Genomic DNA, 19562 nt, shown 5'->3' on the forward strand with positions numbered 1-19562 from the left:
CAATGCCCAACTATGCTGGATGTTATTCAAACATAAAACAAAAGCCTAGCTACTATCTGAAAGCTGTTCAGTTTGACTGCGAAGAGGAGACTGCAGTGGATGGACACAGGCAGTCCGAGGAATGCAAAGAAGCAATATTAGCCACCCCAAAATCAGTGGCCCTAGAGAGGAATTTGAGTCCAACAGCTGTCTTGAGATCAGGATAGAGATGAAGATCTCTGAGGAAGATCATGGCTCAGCATGTTGTTGCTGACTGATAGGTCAGGGACAACAACAGAGGATTAGGGATCTGCCTACTTAGAAACTTTAGTCACAGCATTTTGAGTGTTGCACTGAGTTAGAAGTCAGACAGGAGAAGGTTTAAGATGAAAACGGGAGCATCGGAAATCATATAAAATACCTTCCCAGTAAAAGATGGAGGAGAAGAAGGGCTGGTAGTTATATCAGCAAGAAATTGTTTGGTTTTTGTTTTTTGGGTTTTTTTGAAGATGAGAGTATTCTTGAGTTGGGTGAAGAACAAGACAAACAAGCTGAGAGGTTCGCTATGCAGCTTGTGTGGCATTTACAAGATATGCAAAGGCCAGTCCTGGGCAGCCTTTCCCATTGACACTGTCCTTGGCGGGAGTAAATACCTACTTGGCACATAAGGCAGCAGTTTGCCAGCTTGGTCAGGCAATATTTTATCTGCTGATACAGCTTCCTTGTGTGTTTTCAAAATGCAAAAGCTGTCCCCATTGGCAGACCACAGTGTTTTTTCCATTGATAGGAGGAGAAAGGGAGGCCTATCATCTTTAAGCAAATTAAATGGCTGTGGATATGAGCTAAATATGGAGAGAACATCTGTTACTTCTAAAGGGGAAGTGACCATCTTGATGGGTTACAGCTTAGTGTTTGCAAATGACTTGAAAGTAGCATGAGGACTTTCATAATTTTCATGGTTTTGGGGCTAGTTTCTGTTGCTTACATAAATGTAAGAGTACCTGTTAAATTTTCCTAATAGTAAGTTGTCTGCATCTTCCACCCCTTGACTAAGTCTGACAAATGCAGATTTTTTTTTTTTCAGTGTAACTATTGGGGGAGTGCTGGTTTTCCTATCCAGCCTCACAAGCCAAGACTCGTATAGCAGCCCTTGTCTTCTCCGTCCCTGATTACTGCTGCTCCCTTTCTGTCAGTCTCAAGATCCCCCCACCAGTGTTGCTACAGAGATCTTATCTCTAATCTGTCACTGATACCTGTATGCTGCTAAATTATAGTTAACCACTCCACCACCCTGGAAGGATTTAGGGCATACAAGTTCCTACAGAGAAAGAGTCAGCGCATAAAGGGCTTGAATAGGTTATTGTCTTCTTGCAGGCTATTAACAAGGAACACTGGCAAATGCTCTAAGTATACTGATGTGTTGGCCCTCTAATGGAAAGCTCAGGCCAATGCTCATATCAGGATGGTTATCCTGGAGGAGAGCTACTGTTCAGAGCAGTTCCTTCAGGAAAAGCTGCGGGTATGCCCCAGGCATTGACGTGAGGGCGCATAGCATACAAACCTGCAGTCCCCAAATGGTCACTTCATTCATTACAATGACTATTGTAATGGTACCAGCTGAACAACTGACAGATTAATGCAAATAAAGGCATTGGGGTATTAATTAAATTACCAACAGCAATGACTAACTTGAAGCAAGATTCCCTGGCTGCATTTGCAGCAGGGGCTTTGCTGCCTGCCTCAGTGTGTGAAATGGCAGGGAAAGGACTTGCTTCCAGATGCAGCAGTAACTGTGTCAGAAACGATACTCTTTAGAGGTTTCCAGTAGAGCGAATGTGAAGTAATATCAGGTAACTGAGCATCAGATAGTCCTCTGTAAGCAGTATTTCATTGCAACCCATGCTGTCCTTTACACAATGTTTTTGTCATTTGTTTTGTCTGGTAGCGTTAGGTCTTTGCTACTGAGTGCTTAATTTATACATTAGAGATGGACAATAGTGATGGCCAATGATCCACATATTAACCATTTGCAGCCCTATTACAGAGAGAGAATTTAATTAATTGTTAACAGATGAGAGGAACTTTCATAATTTTGAGGCAGAAAGTGGCTGCTGATGGTCTACAGAGCTCTTTTTCTGTCTCCTCAGGGGGATTGGCTCTAGAAAGTGTTTCTCACAGTTGTTTTGTCGGTCTTTGCTGATTATTTTCTTGCTGCTGTCTGGGCAAGGTTAAGGCCTCGGAGGGCCCATGTGAATTTGCCACCTGAAAATGGGCTTGAGCTAGCATTGGTTGTCCAGATGAAAGGGAAGTGGGAGAAAAAGGCAGAGAGGGCAGTAAAACCACAGCAGCAACTGTCTTCATTAGCTGTTCATGGGAGTTTGCCCAGCCTTGGATCATCCCACAGCGACATTCACTTTATGCCCTGGCTGCATGGGATTGCGGAGTAGAAATCTCTTTGGTCTAGAAGGGAGGAGACTCCGTGATGTGGAACTGGACACTTGTTGTGCCAGAATGCCCTGCTATTAGCATCGGTATTGACAACTGCATTTTGGCCTGTTAACTGCAAAGAGATGGTGGCAGTTTCCCTGTCTCGGTTCTTCCCTATGCTGTTTCTGCACCCGGGAAAATTCCACCTGAATTGTCTCAGTGCTCTCCACCATTCAAAGAGAAACCTTACAGAGCTGCAGTGCAGAGCCTGGACTTTGCATGGTCCAGTCTAACTCACAGGAGTATTAAAAGACAAAACCAGCATAAGAAGCATCTACACTTTCCTTCAAAGGTGGCTTGACCAAAGATGTGTCTGCAATCCATTTGACCTGAAGGCCATAAAACTCATGGTGAATGCTATTTGCATATTTCATGGTCTTAACACCAGTTGACCTACAAGTGCAAAGCAAGATCAACCAAAGAGTTATTTTGCAGGATACTTTGCTTTGTAAATTGTTTCCAGAATTACAAAGCATCCGTTCCAACAGAGAGAGATTGTCCAGCTCCCCCTTGGCTGGCTTTTCACTCCCTCTATCTACAATAATGTTCAGCAAAGTGGGTGAGTATTTGGTGGCGAGTGAGTTTTTTGGCCATTTACCTCATTTCTGAATGATGCAAATGAAATATAGGGTCAAATGCAGGTATGTTTTACGGGATAAAAATACATAATTTGACCCACACATGCTGAAATACTAGAACAGAGCAGCTCATAAATTTCCATCATCTTAGGATTTAAAATAAAAATCATTAAGCAGGGGGATAGAATATTACGGGAAGGGACCAAAATAGTCTGTTTGGGCAATGCAGAGGTGGCTACAGCCCCGTTCTATTTGTAGTGACAGGGGAGGTTGCAGCTGAATCACGTTACGCGAGATGCGTGCTGCAATGGCTGGAGCTCAGAGTGAAACCCTCGTGCCTCTCCCTGGACTTGCAGTAGGCAGAAGCACTTGCAAAATTGGAAAAAAAGATAGTGGGAGCTGGAGATTTTCGGGAAACTTGCAGAGCTGGGGAGCAGGAAGGAGTGGGTGAGTGCAGGGGTGACAGCAGCGTTTGGTAGAAGAGGATGAACAAGGAGAAATCAGTGGTGGCTGGGTGGGCAGAGATACACCAGTTAGCCAGGCAGAAGAGTACCAGTGGAAAGGGAGAGAATGGGGTTAGCAGAGGTACAGAACAGGGCTGGAAAACATTTGTTAGCTTTCAGTAAGTCTCTCAAAACTTTTCCACTCTACTGTAATTAATTTTTCCTGCTAGTCTGGGCTGGTTTGTGTGTGGTGAATGTAAATGAGACCAGCAGGTTGCTAAGGTCTGTATGAAATGCAAAAATGAATGTGTGGCTTATGACAAATAACTACTCTGGCTTGTGTCTGTGGAACTGACACTTGTACACAGTCAGACATGAGGATCTTGATCCTGACAATGCTTATAACTAACAATTATCATCTTACTGTATGCTTCTAACTTCCTTTGAGCGTATATACCTATGTGTTTGAGGTGTCAGGGCTTACACCTGGCTATGAATTCTACAAACGACTCATTGAAAAATGAAAAACAAAACCAGACAATGTTAATTTGCTAAGACCACTCCAAAATAGAGCAGGATCCTGAGAAAAAAGTGCTGTAATGAGACCCTAACATTATTTGTTGTTTGTTCAAAAGTACCTCGTGTTTCACAAGCAGCTTTTTGTTTGTTTTTCTGTTTCTAATTTTGTTTAACCTACCATTTGAGGACTGAAAGGCAGAAAGCCCCCACCCAGCAGAGAAAGTCTTACAAGACTGAAAAGAGGAAGACCTATTTTGCAACCGGGGTGGTTTCCCCTGGGACATGCATGGTGGTGAACAGGCAGAGTAGTATTTTTATTGTAGGTTAAAACTTGCAAAAACTTGGATTTCATTTGCCTGTGTGCACACTTTGCAAGTATGTACCAGGGAAGGAAGGAGGACTAGATGAGAACCAGTGCATATTGAAATCTCACTTGAATATATTATCTGAATGTGGCCAGGTGTCATGCCCCCTCCAGAACCCCCTTCCAGTTTCCAAAATCAAAATGAGGCCGATGGAAACCAGAGCTGCCTAGCACAAGACTAACTACAGTGGAGATCAAGGATATTGATGAATTAATTGATTGCTTATTTCAGATGACTACATATGGAAAGATAGAGAAAATATATAAGAAGGGAAGGAAAACATGCTGAGCTGAGGCCATAAGTGAGACCAATTTTTCTCTTCAGACACTTCGAATTGAACTCCTAATTGCTTCCCTTAGTTGAAACAGTTATATAATCCAACAACTGACTTTTCTTGCCATCAGCAGAGCATTTTTCATTTGAATAGGGAATTTGTGGAAGTGGATGGAAGGACAGATCAGATATCCATCTGCTTTGTAAACTCAGGTACAGCATGAGTTTAGCAGTTCATGTCACACAGACTGCGCTCCTGTCTCTACTGATGGTGTCAGGAGTGCTAAGAGGTTCCTACCTCTTTTAGAGTCATCTCTGCAGATGGGGCTGAGCTAGGACCAAAGGTTACTGTTAAAGGACAGTCTTAGTGGGAGAGCTGCTCATAGTGTTGAGATCCCAGTGGAAGCAGGGATGATTCTGGAGGGTGCCCGGAGCATGGGCAGTGTCAGAGCTCTGCCAGAGCAAGCACAATAGCTCATTTACTTTGGCACCCAGCAAATCAAGAGCTTAGTAAAGAAGGGAGGAAGAGTTTTGAGGTGGCAATTTACCCTTGTCAATGAAACAGGGAGCTCCCTCAAGTCCTGCCTTCAACCACTGGCTGCCATCCCCCTTGTGCTGCTCCTCTCCACTGTCCACAGAAGCAACCTTGAGATGTCCCTGCCTTTCAGAAAACCTTGCTGGTGCTTCTGCAGCAGGCTCCTGGTGCCAGATAGTGTTGCCTAAACCGCTGAGTACCATGTGCTGTTTCTCAAACAAAGGTGAGAAGCCACCCTTTGTTTCCAGGGCACGTGCTTTGGAGACAGCAATTTGACAGCAAAAGAAATGTTTTATTTTGAAAGTGACCCCTTCCCCTGCCCCCAAAAGAGAAAATCCCCAAACACAGGGAAGGAGAGATTTTAAGCAAAAGACCCAGCCGATAGCAATGGTCAGATTGCAAGCAGTGTCATTTGGCTACAAAACAGGACTGTCCTTTAAAGTCATCTGTGGCCTGCTACCCTAACCTTCTCCTCCAGGTTGGATGAGGAGTACTGTCTGTCCCGCCTGGGAAGCTGTGGTGGTGTCAGAGCCACAATTGTCTAAGCATTTAACACAGGCATGGGCTTTATATCTAATGTAAGTGTTGTAAAATATATTTTATTAAGAAAAGGTCTGTGTCTAAGGTGGCTCACCAGTTAAATCATTGATTTGAGGAACTTCTATAGACTAGGCAAGCATTTGGAGAAAGGGCTTTATTCCTTTGCCGCTCAAGAAGACAGCAGCATTGACTTAGTACCTCTGACATCCCTCTCTGCTTTGGAGAGTAGGGAGGACTCAGGCTAGTTTGTTTCTTATATTTGTATTTCAGTGCTATCTGTTTCACTTGTGTATCCTAGATTTAAAAAAAACCTTAATGTTCAGACCATGACTGATATTGCATGGCTCGCTGTTTTAGTAGGATTTCTTAAAACAAGTCTTTGAAAGAATCTGAGAAGCTCTCACCTGCTTATTCTTCTATATGGTTTAGGAAGACAGTGGTTTAGTAATAAGCACATAATTCTTTTTTTTTTAGTTCAAGGTGACAAACAACCTCTGGAACAAGTATGCAGCAGGTCAGGGAGTGTCATTACAACTGACTGAGTAAGGAAGGATCCCTGTCATTTTAAGAACAAAGGGAATGTTTAGAAAATTAATTAAAACACTCTCCAAGACTCTTTATGTGATAGATATGCTGTCTTCATTAGACCCCTTGCAATTCGTCTTTGCCCACTTTCTAACAGCATAGAAGTCTGATAGTATTTCCGTTAAAATCAAAGCCAAATATTTCAATGCTCTCTGCACAGGATAAGAGATGTATTATGTTTCAGTAGCATTTATTCCACAGAAAAAGTTTCTCTAATTCTGCTTAAGCTCTATTCTGTTTTTATAGGTGTGTTTGAAACAGAATTAGGTGGATTTAAGTATGGCCCTCCTGAGGGAAAGAACTGGAAGATTCCCCATCAAGAGTTGATATTTGCTAGCGTTCACCAGCTGGGGCTTCCTCCCCTTCAGATGTTGACACAATTAATTGTGTCATTTCACAGTTCACAGAAACTGACACTAATAAAGATGAAGTCATAAGCTGTCCTTCTGAAGTAGCATGGAGTGCTTGGATAAGATTTAAAAATCATGTAAAGGGAGAACACTTCCTGTGTGGCAAGTTGAGGTGTAAAATATCCCACATGCAACCAGATGGCTACACAAACTTGTCTGAAATTGCAAGAGGAGGCCATCTCTTTTTTCTGTGACTATAACAACCTGTCAGCAAGGTCTCGTGCTGTGTAAGAGCTCTCACAGGGCTTGGCTGTGGAGTTTGTAAGGCAGTAAGCAGGTGAGTGGTCTGAAGAGGACAGCCTTGGTATACTAAACTGTGGCTTTTTCAAGCCTTTTTGCACTTTTTCTTTTCATTTTTTTCCTATGCTGATGGGTTTAATGCTTTTTTTTTCTTTCTTCTTTTTTTTTCTTCTGCTGCTGATATTAAAAGTTTTGGTTCCTCTTTTTTTTTTTAAACAGCCTGTTACCTGTAATGTACATACAGAAGTATTGTGCTGTATACGGGTGTCTTGTACACATCACAAACTTTATTCGTAGCATTTCCAGATACTGCCCACATGATCTTTGCTTTCTCAAACCTGTTTCACCATCAAAGAGGAACAGCTGAACAATAGGGCCAAAAGCACTTTATGCACTTAAAAATGCTTCAGAAAATACCCATTAAATCTTCTAGCAACAAGCTTTTTCAGCCTTGAAAAACAGAAATAGCAGTCTTGAAAACACAAAAACTTTTCTTGTTTGGATCCCTTCACTGTGAATTTGAAGATGTGAAACTGAGAGTGTTTGAAGAGCAGAGCGATGGTTCACATGCTGGGTGTGGGACTTGGTTTAACTCTGCCCTCATCATCCCCTCGAAGTTGGGGTAGGGGCGGTGCTCAGAAATCCAGGTGGTTCCTTTCCAGTTGTCCGCTTTCTTCAAGAGGAACGGCTGCTTTTCACCTGCCTGCACTATCTCTTGGTCAAGACGTTTATGCTTGTATTTGCAAGGCCTGAAAGACCCTTCCCTAACCCCACTTCATTCCAGGGACTGGCTGTAGCCAGGATAAGTTGTCTCCTAATAGCAAACATTAAGAACACTTTATTGTTTAATAGCATTAAACTTTACCAGTGAAAATTGGCTCCCAAATGCATATGGCTGCCTAGACCCTTCAGCAGTTATTATGAATAACAGGAGGATAAAGGCAGTTAATTGATGGGAAATCCCCTCACATAGACAAAGAAAATACATTTCTGCTAAATTGCCAGCATGCAGAGGGCAGTGCACACTTCCCTAAGGCAAGACTTGACTCTTTTACTCTACCACAGTGCCAAAATAATTCCCAAGAAGCAAAGGGATTTGCATTAGTGTAGCTGAGACTAGAAGCTGGGCTGTCAGTCCCAGACTCCAAATAGAAAAAAGAGATCCAGTCTTTAGATTTTATATTGAATGACTCCCATGTGCTTGGAAGTTAGAAATTTTCCTTGTTAAAAATGAAGTGTACTCCTCTTGGGTCAGCTTCTGAGTTGCTGATGCTCTGCTTGTTGAGTGTGTCAGCTAGGCCCTCAGGTCCACAGAGGAAAACACCTATTCTGGAGCTGTTAAGAAAATTAAAATATGGTCAGGAACTAGGTATGGAGTAGCTAGATGTTCTTCATGTAAATCAATCTTATGTTCTTTAGGTGCAAGGGGTTTTTTTCTCAGTAACAGGAAGAACTGGATGACTACCCCTTAAAACTTATAACCCCTTAAAACTTGCAAGGCACTTACTGCTCCTTCCAAAACAAATGGTGGGCTAAATCTCAGCTCAGCAGAAGTCAATGAAGACAGGTTTATTGACCTCAGTGGAATCAAGGAAATAGAGCTTCAAAGAGCTTATGGCACAAATTCTTGAAAGGAATTGTTCTGGTTTTTTTTCCTACTAATTTTGGGTGCTCAACTAAAAGTCATCCATATTCAGGTTTTGGGTTTTGAGGTAGAAAGTATTTTTGGATGTATTTAGACATCACCTGATATTCCTATCTGCTTCAGGTGGAACAATGGGGTATTTTTTTCTAAAACTTCTGCTAGGAATTAGACACTCCATGAAGTACCTCGCCAAAAAGGGATGATTTATTTTTTTTTAAATTTTGAAACAATTTGGTCAAGACCATAGATCGTGTTCATGGCTGAAACAAGAACAGAAAATACCTGGAGATTGTTAGGAAAAAAATGCTCCTCAAACTTTATCAGCAAAAGGAACAAGATTGTGCTGTTATGACATTTAGATAGAGGAAGTCCATGGACACTATCAATTTGTAAAAGTTTACCCAGGATGCTGCCCTGCAATAGTTTTGAACTCATTTTCCCAGTTAGGTCTTCCATACAAGGTTTTTTGTTTAAGGCCTGTAATCACATCTTTCTCTTCTTCATGATGCACTGCAAAGTGAGTGGCCTGTGGGAAATGAAACACAAAGGACAGTGTAAAGACAGAGTTCGATAAGGCAGCACTTTGTCCTGTTAAAAAAAATAAAATAATGCCAATACACACTGAATTATTTACAAACTGAGAATGTGGAATTTACGGTGTTTAGCAAGAAAAGCTAACGTTGGTAAAGGCCTGACTATCAGTGTCTATCCTCACCCTTTTCCCCAGATGGGGCGATCTCAAAGGTTAAAGCTACAAAGCATTGAACACAACAGTTAATTACATTTCTTTTGCAATGAACTAATTAAGTCTAAGAACTGTAAAATAATGCTGTAAATTACAACAAACCTTTCCCTTCAGGTACAATAATACAACTCCCTTGACCTGAATGGAGTCCTGCCAGGTTGATCTCTGGAAGGTTTGATCCATATGAGGAGGTCTTGTCCAGCCTCCCTGAGTGATGTTCACCTAGACCAGCTACGCTAACTAAAGCCAGGAAGAGAGGATGTGGTTAAGGACATAAGTTCAGGCCTTGCGGAGTTCTCCAGCACTTTTATATGCCAAAAAACTTACAGGTAGCTTTCTCCCTAAGCAAAAATTGTGTGACTTTTCTTATTTCCTTCCACTTTTTTTCCATTGCATGTGTGATAACTTCATACCTTGTTCCTACCCCTCCCTGTCTGTCTGAGCTACAGCATTTTAGGCACAAGGTGAATTTCGCAACAGTGAGATATAAGTAACATGAAACATCCCTAAAAGTAATAGGGTGAGCACCTTTCCTGACTCAATCATACATTATCAAGTGGCTCGTGGAAGAGCTGCTCCTTTGTATCCCTGCAGTGACTTGTATGAGTGGGATCAGATAGAGCACTCGTGAGAGTCCTGAAACAAGTATCCTGCCATTGTTCAAACCTCATGTATTAGCTTCTCCAGTCCCAAATGCTGTTAGAGATACTTGCATGGTCAGCTGAGGTTGCTGATGTGAGGAAAGACTGCTTCCCAGAGTGCACGGCCAGAGTAAACCAGAAAGGGAGGTCCAGGTGCACATTAGCAGCTGATCCCATCTAACTTCTGATGGGTAATACCTGTCTGCATTTAAAACCTCTGAGAGACAGATGGAGGCCCAAGATAAATACCATTTGAACATTTATCGCAACATAACATGCTAAGATCAACCTCAGTGCATATGGAGGCAAAATTTTCTACCGTGTTGTTACCTGAGATTCATCCCAGCCTGTGAGGTAGATGTTATAGCTGAGAAAGTCTGCGTTGTTCCTCTCCTGCATTTGAGCTTCCAGAGATTGCAAGAGGTCAGCAAACCATTCAAAGGCATGAGTGTCCCTGCAAAGCCAGTAAAAATAGATCTGGAAGAGACAAGAGTGAGCTGTCAGGGGACATAGATACTTATGGTTTCTGGTTTTATGTCTGCTGACAGAATGAGGATTGCAGACTTCTTGTAGAAATTGCCCTGGCCACTTCAGTAGATGGGTAGGCTGGTATCGAAGCTATTCAGGAGTTTTGATGCTCAGACGGTTCTAAAGCAGAATGAGTGATTGCAAGAACAAGGAAACATCTTTCTATTTTTCTTCTACCACCAGGTTACGTTTTTAGTTTATGATATTTCCTCATATCCTTGTAAAACAGTTTGTTAGGACATAAAGTAATGATTTAGAGGAAGACTCTGTCTCCCTGTCTGCTGGTGGGCAAGGCAAATTAAAGCAGGTAACAAAAGCGGTTCTGTTCTCTGAATATGACCGAAACTGCAGAGTGTGACTCCACACCTTTGCCCAGGGAGTTTCCAGGGGCAGGAGGGGAGAGGAGGATGGTAGCAGTGTGCTTCCACTGACATAAAGTTGCTCTGTCTGTGCTTAGGGAAGGAATGCAATATTTGCACAGGCTGTGTTAGTGCCTTGCACTCTGCATTTCTTATGCAGCTTGAACAGCATCTCCACTGCAATTGGAAATCCCCAGAGCCACAGTCAGGATTTGCATGTGGGATTTTGCTCATAGGCTATTTCTCTTTTAATTGTTTTCACTTTTGACCCTCCAGCTTCCCTGCCTGCTGGTCTTGTGAGGTAACTGGACTCTTTTTGTAGGACTCACACATGTCTGGAGCCAGACTGCCTGTGCTGGACCTGTTTTGAGTTGGGCTGTCGGCCTTTGAACAATTACATGGGTTCTGGGAATGAGGACACATACCTTCTTGAGTTTTAGGTTGGTTGCATCGTGGCAGTATTTGTACCAGACAGACTTGAGTACAGATGCAAAGGGGGTGACCCCGATTCCAGCTCCAACAAGCATAACAGTTTCATATCTGAATACGTCTTCACTTGCTGTTCCAAAGGGGCCATCCACAGCTATCCTGAAATGGGTTGTACACTTAATAAATCAATAGTGAATATTTATTAGCACCATTTAAAATAACAATAAAAAGGTAACATTTGTTTACTACTATGCACATTTGGGTTGCATACTCATCAGCAAAGAAGAGGCGGGGCTGATAGGAGGAAACTGCAGAGAGCCATCTAAGGCCCACATCTGTGATGGAAGTAGTTAGGGATTGTACAGGTGCCACCAAACTGGTTGAGCAAAATTTAGACTGTCAGAGGTGTTGCTTGACTTTACCATGGAGACTATTTTTACATACTTGGGCAACTTCCATGCCTCCTGGAATTCTTGCTTATCACATCCACAGGCATTGAACAAGCCCTCTGTCCAGTCCCCTACAATACGGACGTGAATGCTGAAGTAATCCTCTTCTGGAGCAGAAGTTAATGTAAATGGATGCCATTCCAGTTTAGACACTGCTGGACATTTGACAAAAATGTATTGCCCGACCTCCATCTTGAAACCCTTCTTCATCATCTGGAGCTCAATTGTCTTGAAGGGGTGAATGACCACCTACAGTGAGAGGCACAAGGGGAAAAAAGGGAAAAGAAAAAGGCTGTCTTCACTGTTCACTGGATGTATCTACATCCTTCATCACTAACATTGTCCTCTATGTGAGCAAGAAAAGCAGGTGAAACTTTGTTCCCAGCAGAGCTGGGAGCGAGGAACAACACCTGACAGCCAGATGAAAGACTGCAGAAGATGGTGAATTTTTTGTTGAAGTATTTTTTTCACACCATGCCTGCAGTTGCTCCAAAAGGGACAGGTCAGACTGGCATGTCTTGTAACACATCACTGGATCTGTGTATGTGCGTTGTTAATTCCAAATGCACTTTACACAGTGGCACAGAGAACAGTGGTAATGAATTTGACTGTATATAGAGGGTCAAAGGCATAGGGCTATCATACAGATAGGGAATTGGATAGGTAGTTACACTGGAAACTGATTTTTTAGTGTTATAGCTGGGTAGGACCTATAATATGGGCATTTACATTCTGCCTGTCTTTAGCCAAGAGTAAATAGAAACAATATTCTAGAACCAAGGCTAGTATTTCTGTCACTATGCTTTTTTAATCCTAAAGTTCTCTGCCAAGGTTATTTTCAATTTTCAGAAGAGATTTGCAATCAAGTCTGTCTTTCTATTAATGTAGGTATTAACAATAGCACTTAGGGTTGTGGAAGAAATTTTCTACCAACAGAGAACTAAGCAGACACCATAGACATGGAATAGAAATGGCTCAGAGATATTTTGGTAATGTTACCAAGCGGCACACTAGTATATAGGAGCCTTCCAACGTTTCAGCATCATGCCAGGGCACAGCAGAGATACCTAAAGTCATCCCTCAAACCCCGCTATGATTCAAACAGGGTGTGTCCACAAGATGCAGCACAGTGCCATGTGAGGAAGTTACACTGGGAAAGGCCAGGGTAGTTTTTATGCGTTTGAGCTTAGTGCCATGCCACTTTGGCTGTCAGACTTTCAGAACCAATATTAATATCTCTGCAACACACCATGGAGAATGGAAGCTCAACATTTGCTTTGACTGAACCCCCTAACTCTCCTTTCCAGGAGTCATTTGTTCCACTGAAAAATCAGAATTCCTAAATATCTGGATAGTTTTGAAAACAAATATTTGGTATCTTAAATACTCTTAAGGCTGTGGAATTTCTACATTGTGGAATTTTTCTCTCAATACAAAGAAAAATAATTTATCTTTTCCTAAGATTCAGTTCTGTGCCTTAGCTAACTTCCTCCTCTTGCTTTGTTTAGAGACAGGCTACATTTAGTTGTTAGAGGCAGGCATTATTTTTGCATGACAGCAGGCAGAACACCCCTGAGAGGCTTTCACTGATAACTTCATCTGTCATATAGGAGCCATTGGCTTTGCTGCACCACCACCATTTGGAAAAATAGTTCAAGTTTTGCCTGGTGTTAAGCGTTGCATCAGCACATACCTTTGTGATAACAACCTTCTGCTGTGACCTCCAAAACCGCACCAGCCTCTCACACAGGTACAAAAACATGGGACCTACTACCCACTTCCATGTCTGTAAGCAGAATAAAATGACAGGTCAGATGATGAAGATGGCAACTTAGATTAAATTGAGTCCTAGAAATGCTGTGAGTGGGCATGAAATTCAAGTAATCTAGGTTCTTTATCAACCAGAGTAGGGAACCCTTAAGAGATCTGACACTTTCAAAATTGCTTCTGGTCGGAGAGGGAATATCTTTCTCTGTTGAGAGTTGCAGATGGCTTTTTAGTTGCTACTAGAGTGACAGAAAGGTATTTTCCTGTGAGAGATTTTGTTCTGTCTAAAATATAAGGTAACTAAGTGGAATGTGGAGTAAAGCTCTGAATGTATTATTGACTCTGGTCTGTATTACTGCAGGAAAAGATGTGGTTTCTGTTAACAGATCAGTCTGAAATGTGAATGAACAACCAGCCTGGTTAGTCAATAAAAGCTGAAGTTTCAATGTCACGTTTCCAGAGCATTAATTTTCTGTTAATGATCATTAGTCCATTAATAATGTGAAACTATTTATTACGTGGATTATAGCACTTTCTAGAAATCACCACAAGCCACAAAATACATTTTGGGTACACAGTTCTCACATACGATTTGCTCTTTTGCTTTGCCTGTTAACTGTGCCTGTTTTAAGGCACACTGGAAGTGAGTTGTCTGTCTGTCTGTCTGTCTGTAGTCCATTTCTGCTTATAAGCCATTGTGTCAAAATCTATGGTTTTATGTAAAGAAACATGCCACTGATGAGCACTGGGGGTTATGTAGCTGCTTTTCTACAGCAAGTGCATATGTTATTTGACAAAAAGAGAAAACTGTAAACATTTTAAATTGAATTTATAGTCAAGACAACTGTTCTTACCATAGGAGGATTCCCTGAAAACTGGGGGATTGGACAAGCCCCCTTCTCTCCCCAGTGAGTGAAGTTCTTATAGCAAATCTCTGGATTATGTTCATCCAGACTCTTATCTGTCTGCCCCCGTACAATACGTCTGTAAAAAAATAAAAATCTTGAAGGCAATGAAATGAAAATGCAGGTATTTGTCCCTTATTGTTATTCGATTTATATACTACTCTTTCTATGTGGAGTTGTGGACTTCTGCAGTGTTACACCTCTGATGCAGCTTTACTGCTCTAATAAACACACAAAAATGCTGTTAAAAATATAAAAATAGGGAGGATAGTTTGTAGGGGAAAATACTGACTACAAGATCAGGTGAGGAACTGAGAGGTACGTCCATGACCATTTCCAGGAAGTGGTCACAATAGGAAAGCTTCATTCTTTTCAGAGTTATCTTACCTTTTTCTTCAATAAAGACAAAGCCTGGAGTGAGCAAGGTAAATTCCCTAGTGACCAGTACAGAAATTATTTCAGTTGTTTATCTTAGAAATTTGGAGAGCCCTTTCCAACATACAGTCTTCCTTTGACCCTTCCTCTCCCTTTAAAGCTGTGGAGTAGCTGGTCAGTTGGTGTGAATGAACACAGATGCTTCTGACGCAAAGCAGCCATGCCAGCTTGTGTCAGTGGTGATCTGGCATCTATATTCTTGCCTGGTTAGGTTTTTTGGTTGTTGTTGTTTGTTTTATTATAGAGAAGCCTGACTTCTCCAGTTCAGCCATATTTCCAGCAGCAGAGCTAGTGCTGAAAAGTCAGTTTCAGTTTTGAGCGGGAAAATATATTCTGATTTTATTCACTATTTCCTGCCTCTGTAGTTCTGCCAACCTCAGGGGTATGTGAGAGTCCCAAAAAAATGATGGTAATTAGTAGGATGAGGGTCATAGTAGAGAAATTCAGATTAAGATCTGCTTATTTTCCCTAGAAATGGTCTGATTCTGATCAGCCTATTCAGTTTTGTGCCAATATGATTCTGCTGATACATTCTTCCCATGATTTCTCTTTCTGCTTTTTCTAGCTCTGTTTCTGTGAACTAGACTATGTTTCTGATGTTTCAAAAAAACTGTGGTATCTAAATCATATGTAGGTTTAGGTTTAGGTGACAGATTTATCAGAGGATGATTAGAAAGTCTTGAAAGTTAAAAGATTGCACTAATCATAAATATTACTAATGAACCTCTTCCTCATTAAAGGTTTGATTAACATCCTGCCTGAAAAATAAAAGGGAAGGAATGACACTGTCCCAGGAGCATCATGAGTTGCAATTTGCAGGAACATAACCAGCTGCAGTTTACTTCCCCACTAGTGACAACGGGTTCAGCCGAGCCACCCTCAGATGAGTTATGGGAACAGGAGGAGCCCATTTCCTGCCACTCTCACCCCATTGCTTAAGGGAAAGTGGGCTGGGGGGTTTTTGCGTTGCCCTATGTTCTGTTCAAGGTTTGACAATGCCAGTATCCCATACAAGAAAAATAAAATACTTATTTTCCCTTATTACTCAGTGTAGATGCTCTTCCAGTACTGTAATTAAGCTTTCAGTAGTATAGCCTTCTAATTGCTTCTTTTTCTGATGGAAGTTTTACTTTAGTTTCCAAGGATGATCTGCATCTCTGTACTCTCTCCTCTTTACATTTATTATGATAAGAAGTTTGGGACATTTGTATGTGATACATAGCTCATGCACAAAAAAAATCAGTACTTCATAAGTACTGTAACAGCTTGTAACCAACAGGAATCTGCCCCTTCAATTATATTAATTATCTTTGGTTCAGTTTTCTATATAACCATATATATATGTACATATATATGCATATGTATGACACACAGCCGTCTGTTTCCTGAGATACAGTGACATCTATACTTCTCTCTGACATGTTACTTTGAGACTGTCAAATCCTGCTTACTCCATAACATCCTTCATTGCACACCTAAGATGCCTTCCTTGCCTGTAGAAAGACTGTCCGATATTTTTTAGTATATTATCACTTTCTCTAAAACAAAAATTTCATTCCTGCCTTTACCGCCATGTAAGGGAGGCCACTGAGTTCCCTGCCAGAAGGCATCCTTCCCTCTACAGATAATAATGTTCCTGTGTTTTTCTCCTTCCAAAGGACTCTGACAACCATGTTCAACCCCACTGCCCAAACTCTTTGTCTTTTCAGTACAGTTGCAATTAAAATGGTGGAAGTATACTGACCATCCAAGTAAATACAAGTCAACTGTTATGAATGATATGCTGCTCACTGACCTCTAGAAAGAGCAACCTTTCTTTCTGATAGCATTGTGTAATAACTACTGTCAAGTTTGGATATTTTGTCAGTATCTATACGATATTTGCTGCAGGAAACATGAACCACTTGTTCTTTTCCTTCAACAAGTTTTGCTTGTACTTTCATCTTGTTTTGTAAGTTGGAATGGACAAATATGCTGGTGGCGATTCTCATCTGCCTTCTATTTTTGTTCTTCCTGTTGTACTCTCATTTCTGTCTTTTTTTCTGGCACTATTGGACTGAGAGGAAGTGTTTTTGAATAGTCATTTTTGCTGGGCATTTTGAAAGCACACTTTCTAGTGCACCTAGAATTTCCTTTAAAATGGACAATATAGTATAATTATGAACTATGAAATATGGCTTAGCCTTTTTTTTTCCTTTATGCATCAGTTCTGTGGCTTTATAAAGTTAAACTAAAGTTCATTTTTCTAAGTGCTAAAATTGTGTTTGCATAGTGCTAGAATTGTTTCATTAGGCTTTTCAGCTAATTCAAAAGAAGGTATGGAATGAACCAACAGTGGAAAAAGATATTTGGCATTTGGAAGTTATGAAAACTTACAGTTGCCTAGGTTTGAGCTGCAACAGCTAAAAACCTATTCTGAAATGCTGCTGATATTAAAAGCTCATCCAAGTCTGAAAGATAAATCTGTGTTATGATCGTTTTCATTTACCAAACAAAATCCTAGGCTCTATATAATTTTTATGGTGACGTCTCCGTACATGCATGTGTGTGAGGCAATTCCTTTTAGGAGAGAAAGATAAATTAGCAATTAGAAACAGGAACCTTGGAAAAGACCTTTCCCATTAAAATATCAGAAAAAGTTGAGTGAGCTTAAGTATGCCAGACTCCCATAAAGCCTCATGCATGTGAATGGCTTTTTGCATGTATCAGTGGGAGCCTCTTGGCCTCTACAGGCCCATCGTTACCATAAAAAATAATTGCTGCTTAATGACTTAAGTCCCTATACTAATGTGCATGGGGGGAACTTTACATTAAGATAAAGTAGTTACCATGTATTGTGTGATAAATGCGAATACTCACCCAGCACCGTGGATGACAAGGCCAATAAAGAAGATGACAAAGAGATGGTGCGTGTACCAGAATACTTCGAAATATGACCTTCGGATGGTTTTGGTGGAAGACGTGATGATTAATATGAGGGCCAGAGTGATGATAACTCCAGTGAGGCCAGCCAAGTACGTGAAAGCCACATACAGGCCTCCCACAGGATTCTGTGAAATAATTGCACACGTTAATCTAAGGAAGGGGTTGCATCAAGGCAGAGCTATCAAGGCAGAGCTAGCTGAACCATCAGTCTGTCTCACTCGCCAAATCCTTTACCTTTTTATAAGTCTTTAAGTAAGCCTCTGTGAATTTTTGTACGCAAACAATGCCAAAATCCCATTCTATTTTTGTTGCACTGCAGATTTACCTTTACTAAAGTACGTGGAAGTAGAGAGAAAAGGTTTTCCACTGATTCACACACCGAACATTGTTTCTTACTCTGCCACTGCTCAGCAGTACGGACTTGGGGAAGGTGAACACTTTTGCACAGCTCTGTTGTTAAGAGCTGGAGTCCTACATCCATATTTAGGGAGCTAAATGAAAGCTCTCCCTCTTAGTGGCGTTGTGCAGCTGTGGGCCTTGTAACTCTTGGTGCTTCTGAGGAGTGGGGAAGTTCCTTTTTTTTTTTTTTTTTTTTTTTTTGGGGGGGGGGAGGGGGGGAATGGTGATGAACCAGAGCTTAAACAGCCCAAGGTCAAAACTTTTGCCTTGATTTCTGTGTACCTTTCTGTGTGCCATGTCTGCCTTAGTCAGAAGACTGATTTGCAGGGTATTTGTTTTTACATAATGGTTTAAAACTACTTTGAAATCTGCAGGTGAAAACATTTAAAGTACTACCAAAATTCAGCAACAATATTACTGAAAAATACAGAAGAATGAATTATACAAGGTTTTGCTGCAAGATGGCCCAAAACCAGATTGTGCACACCAGAAACAGGCACTCTGCTCAAATAGTCTTATATGATCATCTAAACAAATGTAATAATGACTTCTCAGAGCCCAAAGTCACTTACCCCAATAGTTTTTCTAAAAAAGTTTACATAGCTTTCATCTGGGTTATCACCAAGTCTGGAAAGCACAGCTGCCAGAGTTCCTTCCTCTTCAACACGGGCTTGCACACTCCACTCTACGTTGAATAAGTGTGCAATGGTGTGAATTGCTAGGAGTGGCAGGAAAGAAATCATCAGGGTTAAGCAGAAGATAAGTACTCAGTGATTTTGGGTAACATTTGAAACATTTGTCAACTGCAGCTTAAGACTGCTGCTCTCACCCTCTTCATCACTGTTCAGATCACTGACAGTGTTTTACTGTTAAAGCTTTACCATCTGAAGTTTACATCTTTTTGGGTGGGGGAAGGAAAGAAGTAAAGGGAAGTTTCCATCATGTCTTTGTTCCACAAAGGCTTTCAGCAATTCAAGCAGTAGTACCCATACATGGGAAACTGAAGCATGGGATGGCTTAAATTATTTGTCAGGGTCATACTGACAAATATTATGGAACGGCTCATCTTGAGTGTGCTCACACGGCATGTACGGGACAACCAGGTGATCAAGCCCAGCCAGCATGGGTTCATGAAAGGAAGGTCATGCTTGACCAACCTAATCTCCTTCTATGACCAGATGACCCACCTAGTGGATGAGGGAAAGGCGGTGGATGTCATCTACTTGGACTTTAGCAAGGCCTTCGACACCGTGTCCCACAGCATTCTCCTAGAAAAGCTAGTGGCTCATGGCTTAGACAGGAACACCCTTTGCTCGATAAAAAACTGTCTGGGTGGCTGAGCCCAGAGACTTGTGGTGAATGGAGTTAAGTCCAGATGGCG

The 19562-nt window shown here is 41.4% G+C and overlaps 1 protein-coding gene across 1 annotated transcript; it reads right to left on the reverse strand.

Moving 5' to 3' along the window:
• Positions 1-7974: 7974 nt before the first annotated feature.
• On the reverse strand, positions 7975-18924 carry LOC104458825 (cytochrome b-245 heavy chain). Its single transcript, XM_010073024.1, has 9 exons — positions 18754-18924; positions 17717-17907; positions 14372-14501; positions 13444-13536; positions 11746-11999; positions 11298-11460; positions 10316-10462; positions 9001-9125; positions 7975-8289 (listed from the first exon to the last, which is right to left on the reverse strand). The coding sequence occupies exons 1-9, from the start codon at positions 18922-18924 to the stop codon at positions 8163-8165; spliced, it is 1401 nt and encodes a 466-aa protein (XP_010071326.1). The 3' UTR covers positions 7975-8162.
• Between the last annotated feature and the right edge of the window lie 638 nt (positions 18925-19562).

This window comes from Pterocles gutturalis, unplaced genomic scaffold (assembly GCF_000699245.1).
Source record: "Pterocles gutturalis isolate BGI_N339 unplaced genomic scaffold, ASM69924v1 scaffold51272, whole genome shotgun sequence".
NCBI classification, from domain to species: domain Eukaryota; kingdom Metazoa; phylum Chordata; class Aves; order Pterocliformes; family Pteroclidae; genus Pterocles; species Pterocles gutturalis.